This window comes from Schistocerca americana, chromosome 5 (genome assembly GCF_021461395.2).
Source record: "Schistocerca americana isolate TAMUIC-IGC-003095 chromosome 5, iqSchAmer2.1, whole genome shotgun sequence".
In the NCBI taxonomy this organism is placed as follows: Eukaryota; Metazoa; Arthropoda; class Insecta; order Orthoptera; family Acrididae; genus Schistocerca; species Schistocerca americana.
The window spans coordinates 659,554,759-659,574,784 of NC_060123.1; the positions used below are offsets into that span (position 1 = coordinate 659,554,759).

At 38.3% G+C, this 20,026-nt stretch overlaps 1 protein-coding gene across 6 annotated transcripts in view; it reads left to right on the forward strand.

Moving 5' to 3' along the window:
* LOC124615780 (hydroxylysine kinase) overlaps positions 1–20,026 on the forward strand; it is a 219,432-nt gene that overhangs the window by 173,943 nt on the left and 25,463 nt on the right. For all 6 annotated transcript variants that reach the window (XM_047143889.1, XM_047143890.1, XM_047143885.1 and 3 more), the window contains one exon: positions 6,711–6,829. In XM_047143889.1, coding sequence (XP_046999845.1) covers positions 6,711–6,829 — 119 coding nt within the window. The remainder of the gene's footprint in view (positions 1–6,710; positions 6,830–20,026) is intronic.

Consider the following 20,026-nt stretch of genomic DNA (forward strand, 5'->3'; position numbering starts at 1 on the left):
ACTGTGGTAGGAGCTATGGGGTGGGTGTATGGGACAGGTCTTGAGCCTGGGTCGGCCACAAGGGAATGCTGCATGAGGTGCAGGACTGGAAGGAGGATTGGAGTAGGGATGCACATGGATATATTGTAGGTTGGATGGGCAGCAGAATATTATCTTAGGTGACATGGATGGGATTTTGTGTAGATATCCCTCATCTCAGGGCATGACAAAAGGTAATCAATATCCTGGTGAAGGATGCGGTTGAGCTTTTCAAGGCAAGGGTGATAGTGGGTGATCAGAGGAGTGCTAATCAGTGGATGGTTACAGATTTGCTAGTGTCAGAGGAGGATATGGCATGGGAAACCTGTTTATAGATGAGGTGTATAGGAATGTCTGTCAATAAAGAATCTGTAAAACTGATCAGTACATTTCAACAACTCCTGCTTTCCACTGCGGATGTAGCATCCACAGGTGGTGAGGTTGCAAGGAAGAGACTTGTTGACATGGAACTGATAACAGCTCTCGAAGTGGTGGTACTATTGATGGTTCCTTCATTTCATGTGAACAGATGTATTTGTGGAGCCATCTGAGAGCTGGAGACTGACGTGTAGGGGAGGTGGTTCATGGAGTTGAGAAGGACCAGGTGAAGTGGATCTGGGAGAAGGTGTTGAGGAAAGAGCAAAGGTTGTCCCTTCCTCAAGTTCAGATCTCAAAAATGTCATTGCTGAACAGTAACCAGCAGGTGGTTTTTAGGTGTCGAATAGACATATGATATTAAAAATGACCATTAAGATAACATAGCAAACTTTATTATATGACAATACATCTTGTGCTTTATACACCTATCATCATGCAATCCCCAAGGTTCAGTTGTTCTTGAAATGACTGCAAGATCACAATTCAGTTCATTCCACACATACCAAGCACATCCTGCTTAGTACGTGTGCCCATGACCATCTTTGACTGGTTATTGCCCAGTTAACAGTGCAGAGATGCACTCAGCCTGCAGATGTACAGCATGCGTGCTGTCATGACAGCAGTCACCACAGTATATCCTCCAAATTACAGTTCTGGGGCACCTTCATTTGCTGACCCTGATATTTCAGGTACATGAGCAGTTGTAGTATTTTCCAACCAAACTGCTGAAGTGTAGCCTTCGTCCGAATGGCAATGTATGGAGAGGTGTTATCATGCTACAGGGTGATTCTGTGTGACAGTGTTACTGGGTGTTTTGACTTTATGACAGAGAGCAGTTTTTGCAAAGTTTTTCCATTGCAGTGAGCACTGATTGTGGTTGCATGCTCTATAAACTCAATGAGCAGGGGGCTTCTGCAGTTGAACAAGCTGCCTATCTTCTTGTTCTGACAATGTCCTGTAATATGGTATCCAATGGTATTTACCTTCATTGATGTCAGTATCTATTGGTACCAAAGTTGTGGAGAAGCTACGAGAATTATTAGATGTGGCAGCCTCTTTTTTATTACTTCGTTGTTAATATTATTGAGATAGTTTTCATTATAACCATTTGAAAAACCTGTGAATTGGATGAAATTATATTCACACTTGAAAGTCTTAGGTGACAAAGACATGCTCAGATGCTGCTTTTTTTGTATTTTGCAGGTGATTAGAAGTTTGATGTATCACTGTGTCTGTAGTTGAAGGTTTTTGAAAAATGTCAAAATGTAAAGTGCTATCCCTCAACATACTCAACAGATCTAGACAGTGTACCCCCTGCTATATTCTATGGTAAATTGGATGCTTGCTTGCTGTGAATTTAAATGTCTGTCAAACATCTCACACTCAGTTTCTAGACCCATATATAACAGCAAAACATCATCTATGGAGTGGTACCAACTTTTAGTTTTCTCGCCATGTAACAGATACTGTTGTACATAATCATATTCAAATTTTTGTCATGTAAATGTTTACTAGGCAATATGCTGGGAGGGAGAGATGGGGGTTGGGGTATCACTAGTCCATGGTTCTGAATGTAAGCGCGATTCCCAAACTTAAAGTAGGCATACTGGAGCAACAACTGAAGCATTCATAGCATCTTATTAAGTTCCTCCATGGATCATCCACTATACACGTATAAATTGTTAGACACCATTCTAACAATCTGGTTGGTCAGGATGTTAGAGTACATGTTCTTGATATATATGATTGCAATGGTGGTATTCAGCAATGCTGATAAGTTAGTTGGGTCTGAAATTAATTGTGCCATTATGAATTGTGAATTGGGACAGATGTTTGTAATACTTATTTAAATAAATGTGATTAATTTTTCTGATTGGTAGTCTACCCAATTTCTGGCATTAACAGTTGGGTGTACTGTAAAATCTTCTTTATGGACTTTTATGATCAAACATAGCCTGGGGGCCTCAGATTTAATTGGAAACAGTGATATTTTTTGAATGTTTTTGAGGATGTCTCAATTGGTTTCAAATGCCTTTTTAATTTTGCTAGCAAAAGCTGTTCACACAAGTTTTGGTAAGGCCATGGTGACTTTCTTCGACTGCAGGGGCCCTCTGTTCATCGAGTGTGGAACCACAACCAATGTGCATTACAAAAACTGTGGTGTGCCATAAAGTCAAAACACCCAGGAATGCTGTTGGGCACAATCACCCTGCTGCATGGTAATGCCCATCCCCACACTGCCTATATAAGATAAGATACTTTATTGTCACATAACATGTTTTTATACAATCATTCGATTGAGAACATTGGTAACTTGTCAGTCTTTAACCTAAGTTGTTACAGTATTTCATATACTACAGGAAATACATAATACATACATTGCTTATTATAATAAAAATACAACATTATATTTTAAATCTTTTCATAACTCATCAAATCATTACCATAGACTTCACACACCTATATGAAGTATGGATGTACTGAATGGAATACAAACTGCCATTCAAACTATAATTCTATATATTAACATGACTATACAGCGAATGTGCATACTTTGCATCTAAATGACTTTGAAAGTATACCATTTGTACTTGTATCCTTACTCCCCATTCCCATATATGAATTCTTCTAAACTATAACATTACCTTTTTATTCATTTAAAAATTCTTCTAGACTGAAATAACATCTACTTTTCGGGTATGTGCCAATGGTCTTCAGTGTGGATTTCCCAAGTATTGACCTTATCTTATTTCTGATCTTCAGAGCCATGTAATATGGAGTATTTTCATATAATGTGAGTCTGTGACAAGGTAGCATGTATTTCAATTTATGTCTAATTTCATAGGCATGTGTGAATGTATTTCCTTCAAACAGATGCGAGTTTTTCTGTTCAAAGAGAAGTATTTCATACATGAAGATGGAAGGGATTGTCATGAAGTCCAGGCTTTTGAACAGTGGTTTGCATGAATGTCTACTATTAGTTCCTGCCATTGCTCTGATTAAAAAAAAAAAAAATATTTAATCTCTTCAGTAAACTGTCCATTGCAAGTTTTTATTTAAAGTTATCCCAAGAAATTTTACAGAATCAACTGTGGTCAGTTCTTCACCTGAATATTTTATTTGCGACATGCATTCAGTAGTTTGTTTGGTCCTGAAGTGTATGATTTGAGTTTTTTCAAGATTTAATTTCATAGCATTATTTTTTATCCACTGTTCAAGTTCTTGTAGAGTTTGTTTTGTGGTCCATACTAATTCTTCAGTGTTTTTGCAGCAGACTACAGTAGTTGAGTCATCTGTGTAAAGTATTGTATCTGTATTTACTTTGCTAGGCATGTCATTTATGTAATATAAGAACAGAAGTGGTCCTAATATCGAGCATTAGGGCACACCTGCTTGTATTTCTTTCCAGCTAGAGCAACTTTTCTCTCCCTTTTGATGTATCACCACCCTTTGGTGACCGTTTTTGAGATAAAATGAAAACCATCTTATAGATTTTCCATGGAAGCCATAGGTACCCAATTTTTGGAGCAGTAGCTTATGGTTTACTGTGTCAAATGCCTTTGAGAGGTCACAAAAAATACCAGATACACTTTGTTTGTTGTTGAGGCATTTATTTACTTTAGAGATTAGTTTATTTACAGCTTGTAAAGTGTTTCATCCCTTCCTAAAACCGTATTGTTTATTGAGAATAATATTACCTTCTTTATCGTACTTTTCTAATTGATTACATACTATTCGTTCAACTATTTTAGAGAAAACTGGAAGTATAGACACTGGGCAGAAATTTACTAAATCATCTTATTTTCCATTTTTATAGATTGGACAAACTTCAGCATATTTCAGTCTGTCTGGAAAGCAACCCTCATCAAATGATTGGTTTATTATTTTACAGAGTTGAGGTGAAATTCTGTCACTTCCTGCCTAATGATATTTAGTTGGGAAACACTGTAACATCCTCCATACAGCCTGGATCATTTACTGTATGATTTTCAGATCTTGGATGACCTGAAGAGAGACATGTGTGGACATCAGATTCAATGGGATGAGGAAGTGGAAGAGAGGGTGTGGTCGTGGACCAGGCAGTTGGTGATGGCATTCTATGAAATGGGAGTTGATCATCTCATCTTCCAGTGGGATAAAATGTGTTATGGGTTTGGTGATTACTTTTGAATCAAACTATTCCATGGTCCCACTGTCGTGGGTATTTAGTTTTCATATGACTGCCCCTTATATATCAAAAACCTTAGCAAAGCCTTTATTGACAAATAAACACTCCTTCCAGCTGATCCAAAAACATATATCCTATGACATATCCTCTTGTAGCAACAGTAATCCTAAACCAGCCACTGATCAGCACTCCTCTGATCACCCAGTATCAACCTGGCCTTGAAAAGCTCAACTGTATCCTTCACCAGAGTTTTCACTTCCTGCTGCCACACCTTACCTTTCCCCTTCTCTCTTCTGTTCACATCTCTACTTCCCCATCCAGATTGTGTACTGCCATCTACAACCACCCTTCCTTCTACTCCCCCATGTGGGCAATCTTCTCTCTTTCTCTCACCCATTCCTGTCTCCCTCTCCATCTCCACCTTTCTCTCCTTGCCTTCCTTCCCTCTCCCTTCTCCCTCTGTCACTTATATGTTTTATCTTTTGTGCTGCTTTTGTCTAACCACTGGATCATCTACCAAAAAAAATACTATGTTCCACTGAGCCACTACATCCTCCTTGCCTCATGCATCGTTCTCTACCCTCTCCCCACATTAATCTGCACAGACAACTGTTCTAAAAAATTGATGATAAACGGGGAGTCCTGCAGCAGCTGCAGGAGTGCATGTTTGGGCGTCTGTGTGTGAATGTGTGAACTTTACTAGAAAAAGAGCAAGAACTCAAAAGCTGATGGAAATATTGTTTTCTGTTACATGTTTCTGTGCATCATGCATTGGTCTACTACAGATGAATGTTTGTTTTTCCTTTATTTTGTGTTATCTATTATGTTCACTACGTAATTTGGAGAAGAGGGACCAAGGGGATATGTTAAAATTTTCTTTTCCACTACTGGAGGTTCTCAGTTTCTTACTGTATGTCAGATTTGAGTTTGTTGAAGCCTTCCACAGTGGAACATATACACCAAGCCTGAACCCCAGACGAAGGGGCAAGGTCTTCAAGGGAATTGGTTTTCTTGATATCTTGAGTGAATGTTCCTTTTCTTTTGCTTTCAATGTGCACCAAGATTTTGTCGATGTTTCACAGTATCAGACAGCATTGACAGTTTCACCTCTGGGAGGGAGCTCAACAAGCAGAACATGATGCAAGAAGGGTGTTCAGCAGTGGCTGTCTTTACTGGCAGAATATTTCTATGAAGAGCTCACACAAAAGTTTGTTTCCCACTATAACAAATATCTGGGCAGTGGTAGCGTACTATGCGGAGAAATGGTTTGAGAAATACTCTTTCTTGTAAAAATAAAATTTGTCCTGAAAAAAATGTTTTCATGAGTTTTTTTCCAAAACACTACTTCCTCTCAGACATACCTTATTTTTTGGATGAAAAAATGTACAGTGGCATTGTATGGACAATGCATGCACTAGCTATTGATGTATACAATATGAATAATAATGAAAATAAACAGTGTATATACTTCCAGTTGCACAATCCATTCTAAGTCTAGTAGAAATGAGTAACTAGAAATGTAAGAGACAAAAGAGAACAAAATGAGAAAGACTAGAACACTTTGGTGACTTTAGATGTGGCATGTGCCTAGTGACCACCTTTAATATTTCTATCTTGTCTTGAAGGTAGTATTTCCACCTTGTTCACTATTTTCCTCTTCTTTTATTGTTTTCAGGCCTTTTCGATAGTAATATAAAAGCAAATTTCTTCTCTGTGATTCTGGTTATGTGACCAGCCCAATGTAGCCCCTCTTCATTAATACTTCCGCAATATTGTGTTCATTGTAGAGCAATTATAACGGGTAAAAGAGAACACAATAATGTCAAACATTATCACATACTTTGGCTACTTTGTACTTAAACCTGTTTTTTACTTTCCTAAATAATTGTTTTAATATCTGTATTTCTTCCCAGTTTATTCCATTTTGATTCCACAAAATAATGGTTTCATCAGTTCTTAGATATAGGCAGGAAGCTCCAGAGAGAGGAAAGCAGATATCAGGAAGGGAGGCGAAAGAAAAATACATTCATTTCAATTGTTCATCTAACTCCGTCTTTAACTATCACCATTTCATATTTGTTGTAAACTGTACATCTCTAATTCAAATGTATACTGACAATTAGCATATGTCATATTTAATTTTCAGAACATGCTGTGAGATTGTTGAAGTATCAGCCAGGTTCCCTCTTTCACGAGATACCAGTGACAAATCAACTGCTACAACAAGCAGGCAATTACATAGCTCGGCTAGATCTTGCCATGCAGGTATGTGAAAACTACCTGCCCTTTAATTAATCATGTCTCAAGAAAAATTAACAAATCACACAGAGTTATTCACCTCAAATATTTCTGGGACCATTTAAAATATTGTAATTCTGTTTTCACCCAGTTGAATTGTGAGAAAGTCCTCACTAAATGACATATGTAGTCTCTTCTCATAACTGTATTAATTATAGAGAAATCAACTTTGATTTTTCAACTGGAACTACATTAATTTCCACTGCTACTACTGTAGTTTGAACAGAGATTAATTCAACAACATTTCAGTCTTCAACATCCAATTACTAGTTTCAGAATAATTACAGTTCAGAACTTAGGATTTATCTGTTTCCAACATCAAACCAATTGTTTTCTTGTGTGCAAGTGTGTGATTTCATAGCCACATAAGACAGAAACAGGATGTTGTACCACTGTGATACCAGGGGCACAGAGGAACTATACCTTAGATTCTGTTTATGTTATTCATGTCCACCAATTGTTGGTCAGTTTGAAAAAAATAAATGTCTTATGAAAACCAAGAGAAACTGTGTATACTACTACTTAAAGGGTAATACAGAACTTATGCAAAGAGAACAGATGAATTGTAAAAACTCTAAAAGAATGAAGATTCAATGAATCTGGAAAAAATTCTACATCTGCATATGTCCTCTGGAAACCACTGAGAAGTGCTTGGCTGAGTGTATGTTCTGTTTCATTCACATACAGAGTGTGGGAAGAATGCTTGTCTAGGTGCCTTTGTGTGCTCTGCAATTAGTCTGACCTTGTCTTTGTTATCCCTATGGGAGGGCCACATGCACTCAGCACTTTCTACATCCATCACTTCCTACATTCATCACTTAAAGTTGGTTGCAGAAACATTGCAAGCAGGTTTCCCCAGGATAGTTTGCATCTAACCTTAAAGTGTTGCAACACTGTCCTATGAGTCAAACAATGTGATCATTCATGCTGCCCTTCTTTGTATCTGTTCTACGTGCCCTGTCAGTCCTATACCTAAGGGTCCCACATGCTTTAGCAATATTCTACAATAGTTTGCATGAGTGTTCTGTATGCAGCCTCCTTTGTAGACTGCATTTCCCTACTCTTATACCAACAAACCAGTTAGCCACCTGCTGTACCTATGACTGAGACTATAAGAGCATTCCATTTCATATTCCTACAAATTGTTACAATTGGGTGTGTGTATGAATCATAGGATACTACATATTTTTGTTTTGTGAAGTGCACTATTTTATTGTTAAAACAAATTTCGGGCTTGCAACCGGTCATTGTTCAATACCTCGCACAATATTTCAACTGGGCACCTGCCAGTCATCTTCAGGTGAGCTGTCGCAGACTGGCAAAAATGTCCTCTGTTCTGCAGTATATAGTGCACTGTAACTATTCTGCGCATGTGTCGAAAACTTGATAGATGGACCACACTGCCTGAGTGCCCTCCATGGTGGAATAGCAGAACTCAGTCGTCCTCTGCATTGTTGTTTGCCGCGACCATTGCTGCACTCTGTCATCTTCAATTTTAGCAAAAAGGTTAAAGTACTTCAAAGCTTTGCTCTTTTACCACACAGCTTCTCAAAAATTTGGATATGTGAGACCATCTCCTCCCTGCAAAGGCATCTGATGTGAATTTTAAAATTTTCACGGCGAATTGACTTGCAGCCCGTCATTGTTCAATACCTTGTACGATATTTCGACTGGGTACCTGCCAGTCATCTTCAGGTGAGCCGTTGCAGATTGGCGAAAACATCCTCCGTTCTGCAGTATATAGTGCACTGTAACTATTCTGCACATGCGTCAAAAACTTGATAGATGGACCACACTGCCCGCCAGCACTGCCCTCCCTGGTGGAATAGCAGAACTTAGTTGCCCTCTGCATTGCTGTTTGCAGAGGCCGTCGGCGCGTTCTGTCGCCATTCAAGTTTTAAGTTCTTTAACATTTTTGCTCAAATCAAAGACAACAGAGTGCACCAACGGCCACTGCAGACAGCAACGCAGAGGATGACAGTTCTGCTATTCCACCAGGGAGGGCACTTCCGGCAGGCTGTATGAGCAAGGCGGAGCAGCTGAGCAGCGAACTGGGCAACTTCGCCATGCTTCTGTGCTTCATAAATGAACTACTTCGTTTGAACACTTCACGGCAAAGAGTGAAATGAATGAAGTAGTTCACGGGACTGAATGAGTTCGACCCATCTCTACTCTGGAATAGGTCATCCCGACATTGTTGGAATTTTGAACGCAAAGAACTTCCATTCATGCTGTGAGGCATTATATCAACAGATTAATAAATGGGATTGCTCAAGATGTGTGGAATTCTGTCGCGTGGTTTTAATGGGAAATCCGGATGATATTGGTAGATTTTTTTTTTATTTAAATTATTCTGTTTGCTGATGAAGTTACCACTGTAAATTATGGAAAGTTGAAGAAACATGCATTTCGAGCCATTTGATTATCTTCTGTGACGAAGTGTCAGCATTGTAAATTGAAAGGACAGAGCAAGATATTGTGTACACATTTTGTCACTTGTGATAATTTAAATCATTTGGTCGTTCCAATTCATTAGGTGCATATTTTCATTCTTAGTGAGTTTGAGATGTTTTGGAAGATCTGATTTTTATTCTTGACAATTTATAATTTTTTGTTTTCATTTGTAGGTATGGATTTATCTATTCATATGAACATGGATGATTTAAAGGAGGTTTTAGACATAGATACGTTGCCTACGATTCTTTTCTTGCAATTACGTGGGCTTATGGCTGATTATGTTCGTTGTGAGTACACCAAACTAATGTGGCTAATTAGTGTCTCATCACATCATACTCATGATGAGGTGCACCAAAGATTGATTCTGGCATTCAGTTCCAAGAGGAACATGATTTGAGAAATAGAAGATGGCCTTGAGAGATATCACAAAGATGACATACTGTTGGTGTTTGAGGTATCCCATGTAGTTATGTGTTCATGAATGTTGCATGAGTGAGCTTACCTTTCTTGAATGGTATTCTTTTTGTAGGGAAGCTTGTTGGGGATATTAAAGCATAGAGTGTCACTGTCGAAATGTGGTCAACTCTAATGTCCGATTCCACTCGTTGGCTTTCACCAATGATGTGTGACGTTATTTTGTTTGTGCCACAGATTGCGGTCAATGAAACTTAAATGATTTCTCTGGATTTCCTCGTTACGTGTATATATTAAAAATTTGTTGTACATTGTTTTGTTTTCATATCGTAATTTGTTTTCGGCATCTTTCGTTGATGAAAGTAGTCATGATTTTTAAGATCTTGGTTTCTCACGCAATTACTTTTAATTATAGGTGAGTCAGTTGTGTTTACAGCGAAAATTCTCCTTGTAGAAAACTACTGTCCATAAATCAACTATTGGATTTTTGAAATCATTGGGTGTTATTGCAGAATTTTGCAAGTGCCGTGTTTGTGGAAATTATATGGTTTTGACAAAGGTTCCATCATCACAAACTTCTGACAAATACATATGGAGGTGCAGAAAAAATAATATATGGAGGTCTATATCCAGGGGGGCCTGAATCAAAAGATCGAGGCTGAATTTAGAAGTGATAGTCATGTTAACCTACTACTTTTTCTATCAGTATTCTTGTAAATCTGTCATGTATGAAGCAGGCATTTCTTGTAGCTCTGTAGTTTATTGGTTTTCATTTTGTAGAGAAGTCTACAGGGAATTTTTAGAGTATGGGGGGGGGGGGGGGTTTACAGTTCAAGTAGGTGAGTCACATTTTGGAAAGAGAAAGCATGAAAAGGAGGCATTAGGTTGTTGGGCTTTGGGTTTTTCTGATGTTGTATTTAGGGTCGTACCAGACTGTACAAAGGAAGTGTTGACATCTTTAATAGAAGAATATGTGGAAGAAGGTTCCATAGTCATGTCGGATGGGTTTGCTTCACAGAAGGTATTGGGTTAAATGGTTTATCATAATTTGGTCGTGAATCACAATATTCAGTTTAAAGATTACAAGATGGGGGCATGTACCAATACTATCGAGTGGTATTGAGGGGCTGTAAAATCTGTTGTTGGGTGGGGAAAGAGAATGATTTTAGTGTTGCAAGGTCATTTTGATGAATACTGTTGGAGGAAGAGTATTCCTAAACGTTATTGTGTATTTCTTGTACTTATGAAAATATTCAGCAAAATGTACAAGTCTCATTTTGTTAGTTAGGTGTTGGTGGATCTGATATTTTTTCCTTGTTTTACGTTGCGTTTTTTTCTGTTACTGTACTGTGGGTTTGCTACTTTTTTGGTTTCTCTGAGAGGAGGTTTTTCTGTCATTAAATATTTTTTTCGTTACAATGGTGAGGTGAGGAGTGTTGCTGTGTCTTGCACCGGAGGGGGGAGGGGGGGGGGGGGTGCTATGTGATTGACTTGTGATATCATTTTTTTATTATTATAAAATTTTGCTTCTGGTTGAGGGTAGGCGGTAGGGAAGAACTGATTTGGGTGATGCCTCTTTAGTGCTGGGCAGTTTGTGATTCTTATTAATTGTTTGATTAGTTATTCTGAATTTTGCGTATTTTGTTATAGTTTGACCTCCTAACATTACTACTTTTGGTATGTCCTTATTTTATTCTTCTTGTCAGCCTAGATAGATCTTTCATTCCTTTGGAAGTTCATATGTGGTAAGTTGCTTTTTATGTAGCCACTGTTATGTTTTCCTTTTCGATGTTTTTACTAGACTTTTCTTAACTTAATTTTCATTCCTGATGTGTCAATTTTAGTGAGTGTTATTGCTCCAGTTACAAATGAAATGTGATTCATTTAAACTTTAGATTATGGTGGGTATACATGAATTATCTAACACGAATTCTTTACAGATGAATGGAAAAACTGGTTGAAGCCGACCTCAAGGAAGAACAGATTGGATTCTGTAGAAATGTTGGAACACGGAAGGCAATACTGACCCTATGACTTACCTTAGAAGGTAGAGGAAGGAAAGGCAAACCTAAGTTTCTAGCATTTGTAGACTTAGAGAAAGCTTTTGACAATGTTGACTGGAATACTCTCTTTCAAATTCTGAAGGTGGCAGGGGTCAAATATAGGGAGTGAAAGCCTATTTACAATTTGTACAGAAACCAGATGGCAGTTATAAGAGTCAAGGGGCATGAAAGGGAAGTAGTGGTGGGGAAGGGAGTGAGACAGGATTGTAGCCTATCCCCGATGTTATTCAATCTGTATATTGAGCAAGCAGTAAAGGAAAGAATAGAAAAATTTGGAATAGGAATTAAAATCCACGGAGGAGAAACAAAAACTTTGAAGTGTGCCAATGACACTGTAATTCTGTCAGACAGCAAAGGACCTGGAAGAGCAATTAAATGGAATGGACTGTGTCTTGAAAGGAAGATACAAGATAACATCAACAAAAGCAAAATGAGGATAATGGAATGTAGTCGAATTAAATCGGGTGTTGCTGAGGGAATTAGATTAGGAAATGAGATGCTTAGAGTATTAGATGAGTTTTTCTATTTGGGGAACAAAATAACTGCTGATGGTTGAAGTAGAGAGTATATAAAATGTAGATTAGCAATGGCAAGGAAAGCGTTTCTGAAGAAAAGGCGTTTGTTAACATCGAGTATAGATTTAAGTGTCAGGAGGTCTTTCCTGAAAGTATTGTATGGAGTGTAGCTGTGTATGGAAGTGACACATGGATGATAAAATAGTTAAGACAAGAAGGGAATAGAAGCTTTAGAAATGTGGTGCTACAGAAGAATGCTTAAGATTAGATGGGTATATCACGTAAATAATGAGGTGGTACTGAATAGAATTGGGGAGAAGAGAAATTTGTGGCACAACTTGACTAGAAGAAGGAATTGGTTCGTAGGATGTGTTCTGAGGCATGAAGGGATCACCAGTTTTGTATTGGATGGTAGTGTGGAGGGTAAAAATAATAGAGGGAGACGAAGAGATGAATACACTAAGCAGATTCAGAAGAATGTTGGTTACAGTAGGGATTTGGAGATGATGAAACTTGCACAGGATAGAGCAGCATGGAGAGCTGCATCAACCAGTCTCTGGACTGAAGACCACTACAACAGTCTGCACTGTTGACTTTTGTTGTAATGGTTTTATTTCTGTCATTTGATTTTAAATTTGCTTTAATTTACACTGTATTCATTTTTCCCCTTCTTTCCATTCGTAAGTGGAGCAATGCAAGCAATATTTTGTTTTGTATACATGAATTATTGTTGCACTGTTGACTTTAGTTGTAATGGGTTTATTTCTATCATTTGACTTTTAGATTTGCCTTACTTTACTCAGTGCTCATTCTTTCTCATCTTTCCTTTGTTTTTCATTGCCTTCCAAGCCACAAATGCTCCAACATCCAAGCAACACTGTATCAAAGGTCTGGACCATGGCGAACATACGGATACGAAATTGCACTTGTTGTTGGGGCAATGTCTGATGCCCTAAATTCCTTTCGCCAATAGTTATTGTTCAGTGTCGACATTTCCTCCCCATTTAAAAAATATTCTGGCTAGAACAGCCAGAGACGTGATATGTGCATGAATTTTGTGTGTATGGATGTGTAGGTGTGGTGTGCTTCCTTTCTGAAGAAGGCTTTGGCTGAAAATTTATCGTCATGCCTACCTTGTGCTCGGCATGTGATTAGCAATCTATCTGTGTCACAGTATAGTTATTTTGTCATGAAGTTCGTTGTAAATACACCATTACACTTCAACAGGTACAATGTCATACATAATTATGAAACCAGAAAAAAATTGCATTCATTATGCCAATAGGTTTCCAATACAACAACTAAAAGTTTTGATCACTTACCCATTCATATAAACTGTCTGGCAAACAGCAAAGTAAAATTTTGAAACTAAATTGAAGAAGTTTCTCTTTGATAACTCCTATTTGGAAATTTGTGGTAAGGTCTTATGGGACCAAACTGCTGAGGTCACTGGTCCCTAAGCTTATGCACAACTTAATCTAATTTAAAATAACTTATGCTAAGGACAACAAACACACAACTATGACCGAAGGAAGGACTCGAACCTCCGATGGGGCGAGCCATGCGGGTCGTGACAATTGGAGATAGGCAAACTCGTTCGTACTTGGGAACTATTTCACTGGTGATCACTCTTTTTTGGGAATTGTTCATTTTTACTCATACGCTTTTCATTTGTGCTTGGTATGTGATTCCTATGATACATTGAAAACTAGTAGCATAGGTGACTGAAGATGGAAGGTGCCAAGAGGGAGCACTTGCCTCCATCCTGGTGTACAGAGATTTTATTCATGACAGAATTCTCACACATTTGTAATTTTTGTGATTCTGCAAAACCTCTCATTTAGTCAACTGTAGCGTTATGTGGCTGATTGCAGTGAAATAATATAAGGTGGCACACGAAAAACCGGCCCGAGTACAGACTGCTCGCCAGTTATGCACAATTTGTTGACTGCTACAAGCAGAATAGATAAACATGTAATTATTAGGCAGTGAAGAAATAACAAATAAGCTAGTGCAAACAACAGCTTCGAAACAATAGATGACAATTGGTGGGTGACAATGGGCAGTCTATTACTTGGGGCCAATTTTTCGTGTGCCACCCTGAATTGCAGAAATGATGTTGCAGAAGTTATCATATTCTCTTTTCAAAATGTGACATCAGACACTCGATTATGGTGCACAGGCTTCATTTGATTGTAAGTTGGTCTGCCTTCCATAACAATGAACATGCTCTTTTACCTTGGATCGGAAAAAGATGGAAAATGGCCACTCATGTGTGCCGTGTCGACTTCCTTTGCATGTGTAATAACAAAAAAATCTTGCCTTTTTACAAGTATTTCTTCTGCTGTTTATCGAAATAGTGAAGTAAGCTGATATGCCATTTTGTTACCTGAAAAGATGTATGCTATTACATACCCCGTAATGTTTATGTAATTTACGTAACTATAAAATACATTTTAATTACCGGTCATGGACGCTGAATAGAATACAAAAAGAACCAGAAGTTCAAAGTTCAAAAAAGGTTTGAAACAGATCTAGAATGGGTGTGTGCAGTGAACGAAACGAATAACAACTTGATCTGAACTATGAGCAGTTGGCTTGGAACTGCAACGAGTGGCCATGCGAAGAAGAAAGAGTCCAGCTGAACAAGACGGATACAGGCAGGAACGGGTCTGAGGCTGGAACAAGACCTGCCAATGCGCTGTTGCGGGAATGAGACTGACCGTTTCCTGTTCCCAGAAATTCTAAGTAGAAAGCCATGACCGAGACCGAAATAGTCTGAAACGGGACCGAGGCTGGTACAAGACTGGCCAAAGTGCTGTTGTGGGAATGAGATGGACCGTTTCCCATTCCTGGGAACTACAAGTAGAAAGCTGTGACTGAGGTGAACTATGAAAGACTGTTCCTTAAAATTCATTTCTCGCTCGATCCATTCATCTTGATAAACCATTCCTTTGGACCCATTAATTCACGAATGACCCATCTCTAGTGACAATACGCCTTAGATCGCACGGCTATCCAGCGTGGCAACTCATTTCCACAGAAGATTATCTATTGCTGTAATGTATAAATGGTGATGGGTAGGAACTACCAACATCTGTTGGACTTCAATTAAAGAACATAAAAACTAATAAATGATCAGCATGCAGGCATATTTTCAAAAAAAATTATGTCAATATATAGTGACTTTTTTCCATACCATTACAATTTATTGTGCAAATGATACATGGAACTTGAATGTAACTAATTATTGGCATATCACAAAGTAAAAAGTAAATACTCCAGTGTCAGTGACAACATACAAGATTTCACTGTAAAGAAGTGTGAGGAATATATTGTAGAACCACCAACTCATATAACTAAGCAGCCTTTAGTAACGGAGTTTTCAGAGACCTCCAAAAGTTGCTGAAGTTACCCCACACAACAAAAAAGGGCCTGAAAATGATGTAGATAGTTACAGGCCAGTGGCTTAGCTCAGAAAATTTCAAAAAATATTTGATGTAAAATATGCAATCTGAGATAAAGTGAATCATTCAGGCAACATTTCAAGAGACCTGTCATTATGACATTGCCATCTGTTTACTTTTAGGCCCATAGTATACATCATTTGTTAAGATGTATCTACTAAACAAAAACAGCTCATTAAATTAAATGAATACATTCATAACTATGAAACAAGACAGCAGTCTGACCTATATATGATTCAGTCCAGAGCAACTGGTTACCAGAGAAGTGTTGTACATGTTGGAATAATAATTTACCAGATGAAATTAAAAGAACAGAAATGGCAACAACATATATTTTTTTAAATCTTTTGGAACAAAACTTTTACACAGCAAATGGTTTTTTTAAAGGTGGTAATAAATATTGTCTAGTTTCTAAATAAAACATCATTTATTTCTGATAATTATGTACAGTGCATGTTTCCTGTATGTACTTGTCTGTATTTATTCCTATTTTGCTCCCACCATGTTCCATTGCATTCCATAGTATTATGAAAAGAAGTTACAATCCATGTAACAAGTGAAAGTACAATGTGATGCCTGTTATCTTCTCATGATATCACACAGATTTTCAGGTACAGATTACAATTGTAACAAATAAATTGTAAAAATTGATTGTCAGAAAGTGTACTTGACTTGTCTAGTATCATATGTACAAACTGTACAATATTGTAATCTCTTGGACCAATAAAATACAATACAATACATTCCAACATGTTGGGAGCCCAGCTAACTACTTGCTTGTGATGAGGAAAGTGTGCTTCTATCTCTTTCCTAGTTGCAGGATAGGAGGTAAAGGCGTTATCAGATATCCTGTACTTTCACTTGATTTGGCATGACAGATTTTCTTTGCTGGCTGAATTCAAAGAAGCATTTGCAGAAGTTTATAATGGCCCAACAAGATTTAAAAAATGATATCAAAGAAATCTCTTTAGTCTGTCCAGCAGCCCTTGTACCAGCAACTGCGAACATGTATCGCAGTGGATGGTGTGCATTTCAGACATTTGATAACATAATGGAATGTTTAAGGATGTATTTATGACCACACTCTTCTGTGATTTTCTTTTTGTAGCTGTTACTGATATAATTTTGCAATGTGTTTATTTTGACACCAAACTCATGACATGAAGTTATTATTAAACAATCTTTATACCTCAGTTACAAACCATTCAAATTTTGATGTGTGATTGAAGGCCCTGGCAGGAACAAGAGCTGAATGGTTGCCATAGTTAACTAGTGAATAATCAGATGCCATGTCATTTGCCTTGCAGTTGCTGTGTTAGTCCAACCACATGTAGACAAATATAATTCAGTGGTGATTTTTGTTAGTGGGGTCCAGATAATAAGTCAATAAACTTTAGAATGGAATTGTTACAAATGGTTTATTATATACTCTACACTTATGCCATACTACTTAAAAATACAAGAAAAATAAGAAATATGGTAATTACACAGTTATAAATAGGCCTAATCCACAAAATTCTGTAATCAGTAATAAAGTGTGTGTAGAAGAGAACTCAACATTATTTTTGTGTGTGTGTGTGTGTGTGTGTGTGTGTGTGTGTGTGTGTGTGTGTGTGTGTGTGGGTGTGTACGCGTGTGTGCATGTGTGTGCGTGCATGCATGTGCGTGTGCGTGTAGTCTTTCATACTTAATATATTAAAGGGTATTTGTTGTAGCAAATAATCTCCTTCATTAATTTCAGAATCAGTGTAAGAATACTCGAGTTTCAAACACAAAGCTCCAGAGTATACTAAAACTCCAACCAAATAGGCCTCAGAAGGCCCAGCTTTAGCAATTCTGCTAGGGGTACAGGATTAACTAGATAAAGCTCTGGCTATGGACACGCAGACAATTGGGCAAGGAGGGAAGAGAGACGAGGGATTTGCTGGGTGCAAGGAAAGGGGGGTTTGTGTGGTGCTGGCAAAGTGGAGATGAAACCATATCACTATCACTGCAGTTTTAGGAGCTGGGGTTGTGGAGGTAGAACAAGCCACCTCTCACTGGCCCCATTGGCTTTGGGTGGGGAAAGGAGAATTAGTTCATCACTGTGGAAGGATGCACTGAGGGGATGGGTGAGAGGGGCTAGTGGTAAGGTCTGGTCCAGCCCGGCTTCTGGCAGCTCAGAGTAACATTGTGTCCTTGAAACAGAGCAATGGGGACTGGGCCACATTACCTCTAGTCTCCGTCATTCGCAATATGCTAAAATCATGTCATACTCAAACTATTTGATACAATACTGAGAAAATAGGCAGAAGAAAATTGTATCACAAAATATGTGATGGGGTCGGGCCCCTCTGACCCTTAACAAGAAGCTGTCCCTGATGTGGTAGGTATCAAACGTGTTTTATTCCAGTCTCTGATCACAATATCAATTCTTTTGATGATGACTGGTTTCAGAATGGATATTGTGATCAAAGACTGGAATAAAAAACATTTGACAGTTGCTGTGGTCTTCAGTCCTGAGACTGGTTTGATGCAGCTCTCATACAGTACAGCTGCATGCCCTCGGGAAAAATTATGGCTGTAGTTTCCCCTTGCTTTCAACCATTCGCAATACCAGCACAGCATGGCCGTTTTGGTTAGTGTTACAAGGCCATATCAGTCAATCATCCAGACTGTTGCCCCTGCAACTTCTGAAAAGGCTGCTGCCCCTCTTCAGGAACCATGCGTTTGTCTGGCCTCTCTCCGTTGTGATTGCACCTATGGTACAGCTATCTGTATCGCTGAGGCACGCAAGCCTCCCCACCAACGGCAAGGTCCATGGTTCATGGGGGATGTGAATATGTCGCAGCTAGTGAAAATAGTGCCATGATTGATATCAGTTTTGAAGTAAACTCTTCTCCAGTATTATATGTTTGTAAGCTAAGGCTGCATCAAGCTGGAGCACCCATCAGCTTGATCTGACAGTTCTAAATAACAACACACACTTCTGCACAAGACAGCAATCAGTTTGTGAACAGATAAATCCAAAGTTCTAAGTATTGTAATTTCTCCATTACTATTAATTGGATTTTGAAGAGTGAAACACTGTTGAATTTGTCTCTTGTAGAACTATGATACTGTTCCATTTGAAAAACTGGAGTTGATACTGATTCTGCAATTAATATACCTATGGGAAGATGTATGGTCTTTTTCACAATTCATTGGAGTGAAAACAGGATTACAGTGTCTCAAATGGCTCAGGAAATATTTGAGGTGAGCAACTTAGCTGAATCACCCAGTATATAAAAGTCTTCTTTAAGTATCATAGCTGTTTGCCAAGCTGGGAGTAACACGTAGAGTCTTGCTTGAAACAATGAGATAACAATACCTCTACTGGGTATTTGTTTTTCCCGTTTCATTGCTACTGAGTGGACTGGGACAGTGGTAAGATAACAGGACTCATATTTGGGGGGATGGCTGTTTAATTCCTAATCCAGATTAAGTTTCATGTGATTTCCCTGAATCACTCAAGGCAACTGACAGAATGGCTCTATTAAAAGGGTGCGCCCTGTTTCGTTACTCATCCTTCCTCACTCTGATCTTATGCTCTGTCTCTAAAGATCTCATTGTTGATGGGATGTTAAAATCTAATCCTCCCCCCTCCTCCCTAAGTTTCTGTGTAATGAGGGTTCAATTCATATGAATTATTTTTGAAAACAGAATATTTAATTTATTCCTTGTATAAGATGCATGCGTTTGTGTGTCATCAGTGATCAGCACTATTCCTGTGTTAATTCATATGTCTCATTTGGATTTATGGCATAGTGATGTATTTTTTACAAGGTACCTCATTTTCTAGTAACTGGTCAGATGCCACTTACCAGCACGTAGCTTACCATCACTTTCTACATCTACATCGATAGACTGCAAGCCACTGTACAGTGCACTGCAGAGAGTAGCCTGTACCACTAGTAGTCGTTTCCTTCCCTGTTCTACTCGGAAATAGAGTGAGGGTAAAATGACATGTCAATATGCCTCTATATGAACCCTAATTTCTCATATCTTCATGGTCTTTACGTGAAATGTTTGTTGGTGGCAGTCAGCTTCAACTTTGCACTTGATCCTCCAAAATGATAGGTGTTGCAGGCCAAAGAATTGCTTGTTAATGTATATTCTGGCTTGGTGTCTGAGTGAATTTGGATATGAATTGAAATATCAGGGTTCAATATCTAGGATTAAAAAATACAGAATGTTTAAAAAAAGGTGTCACACGTTCCTACAGGTTGT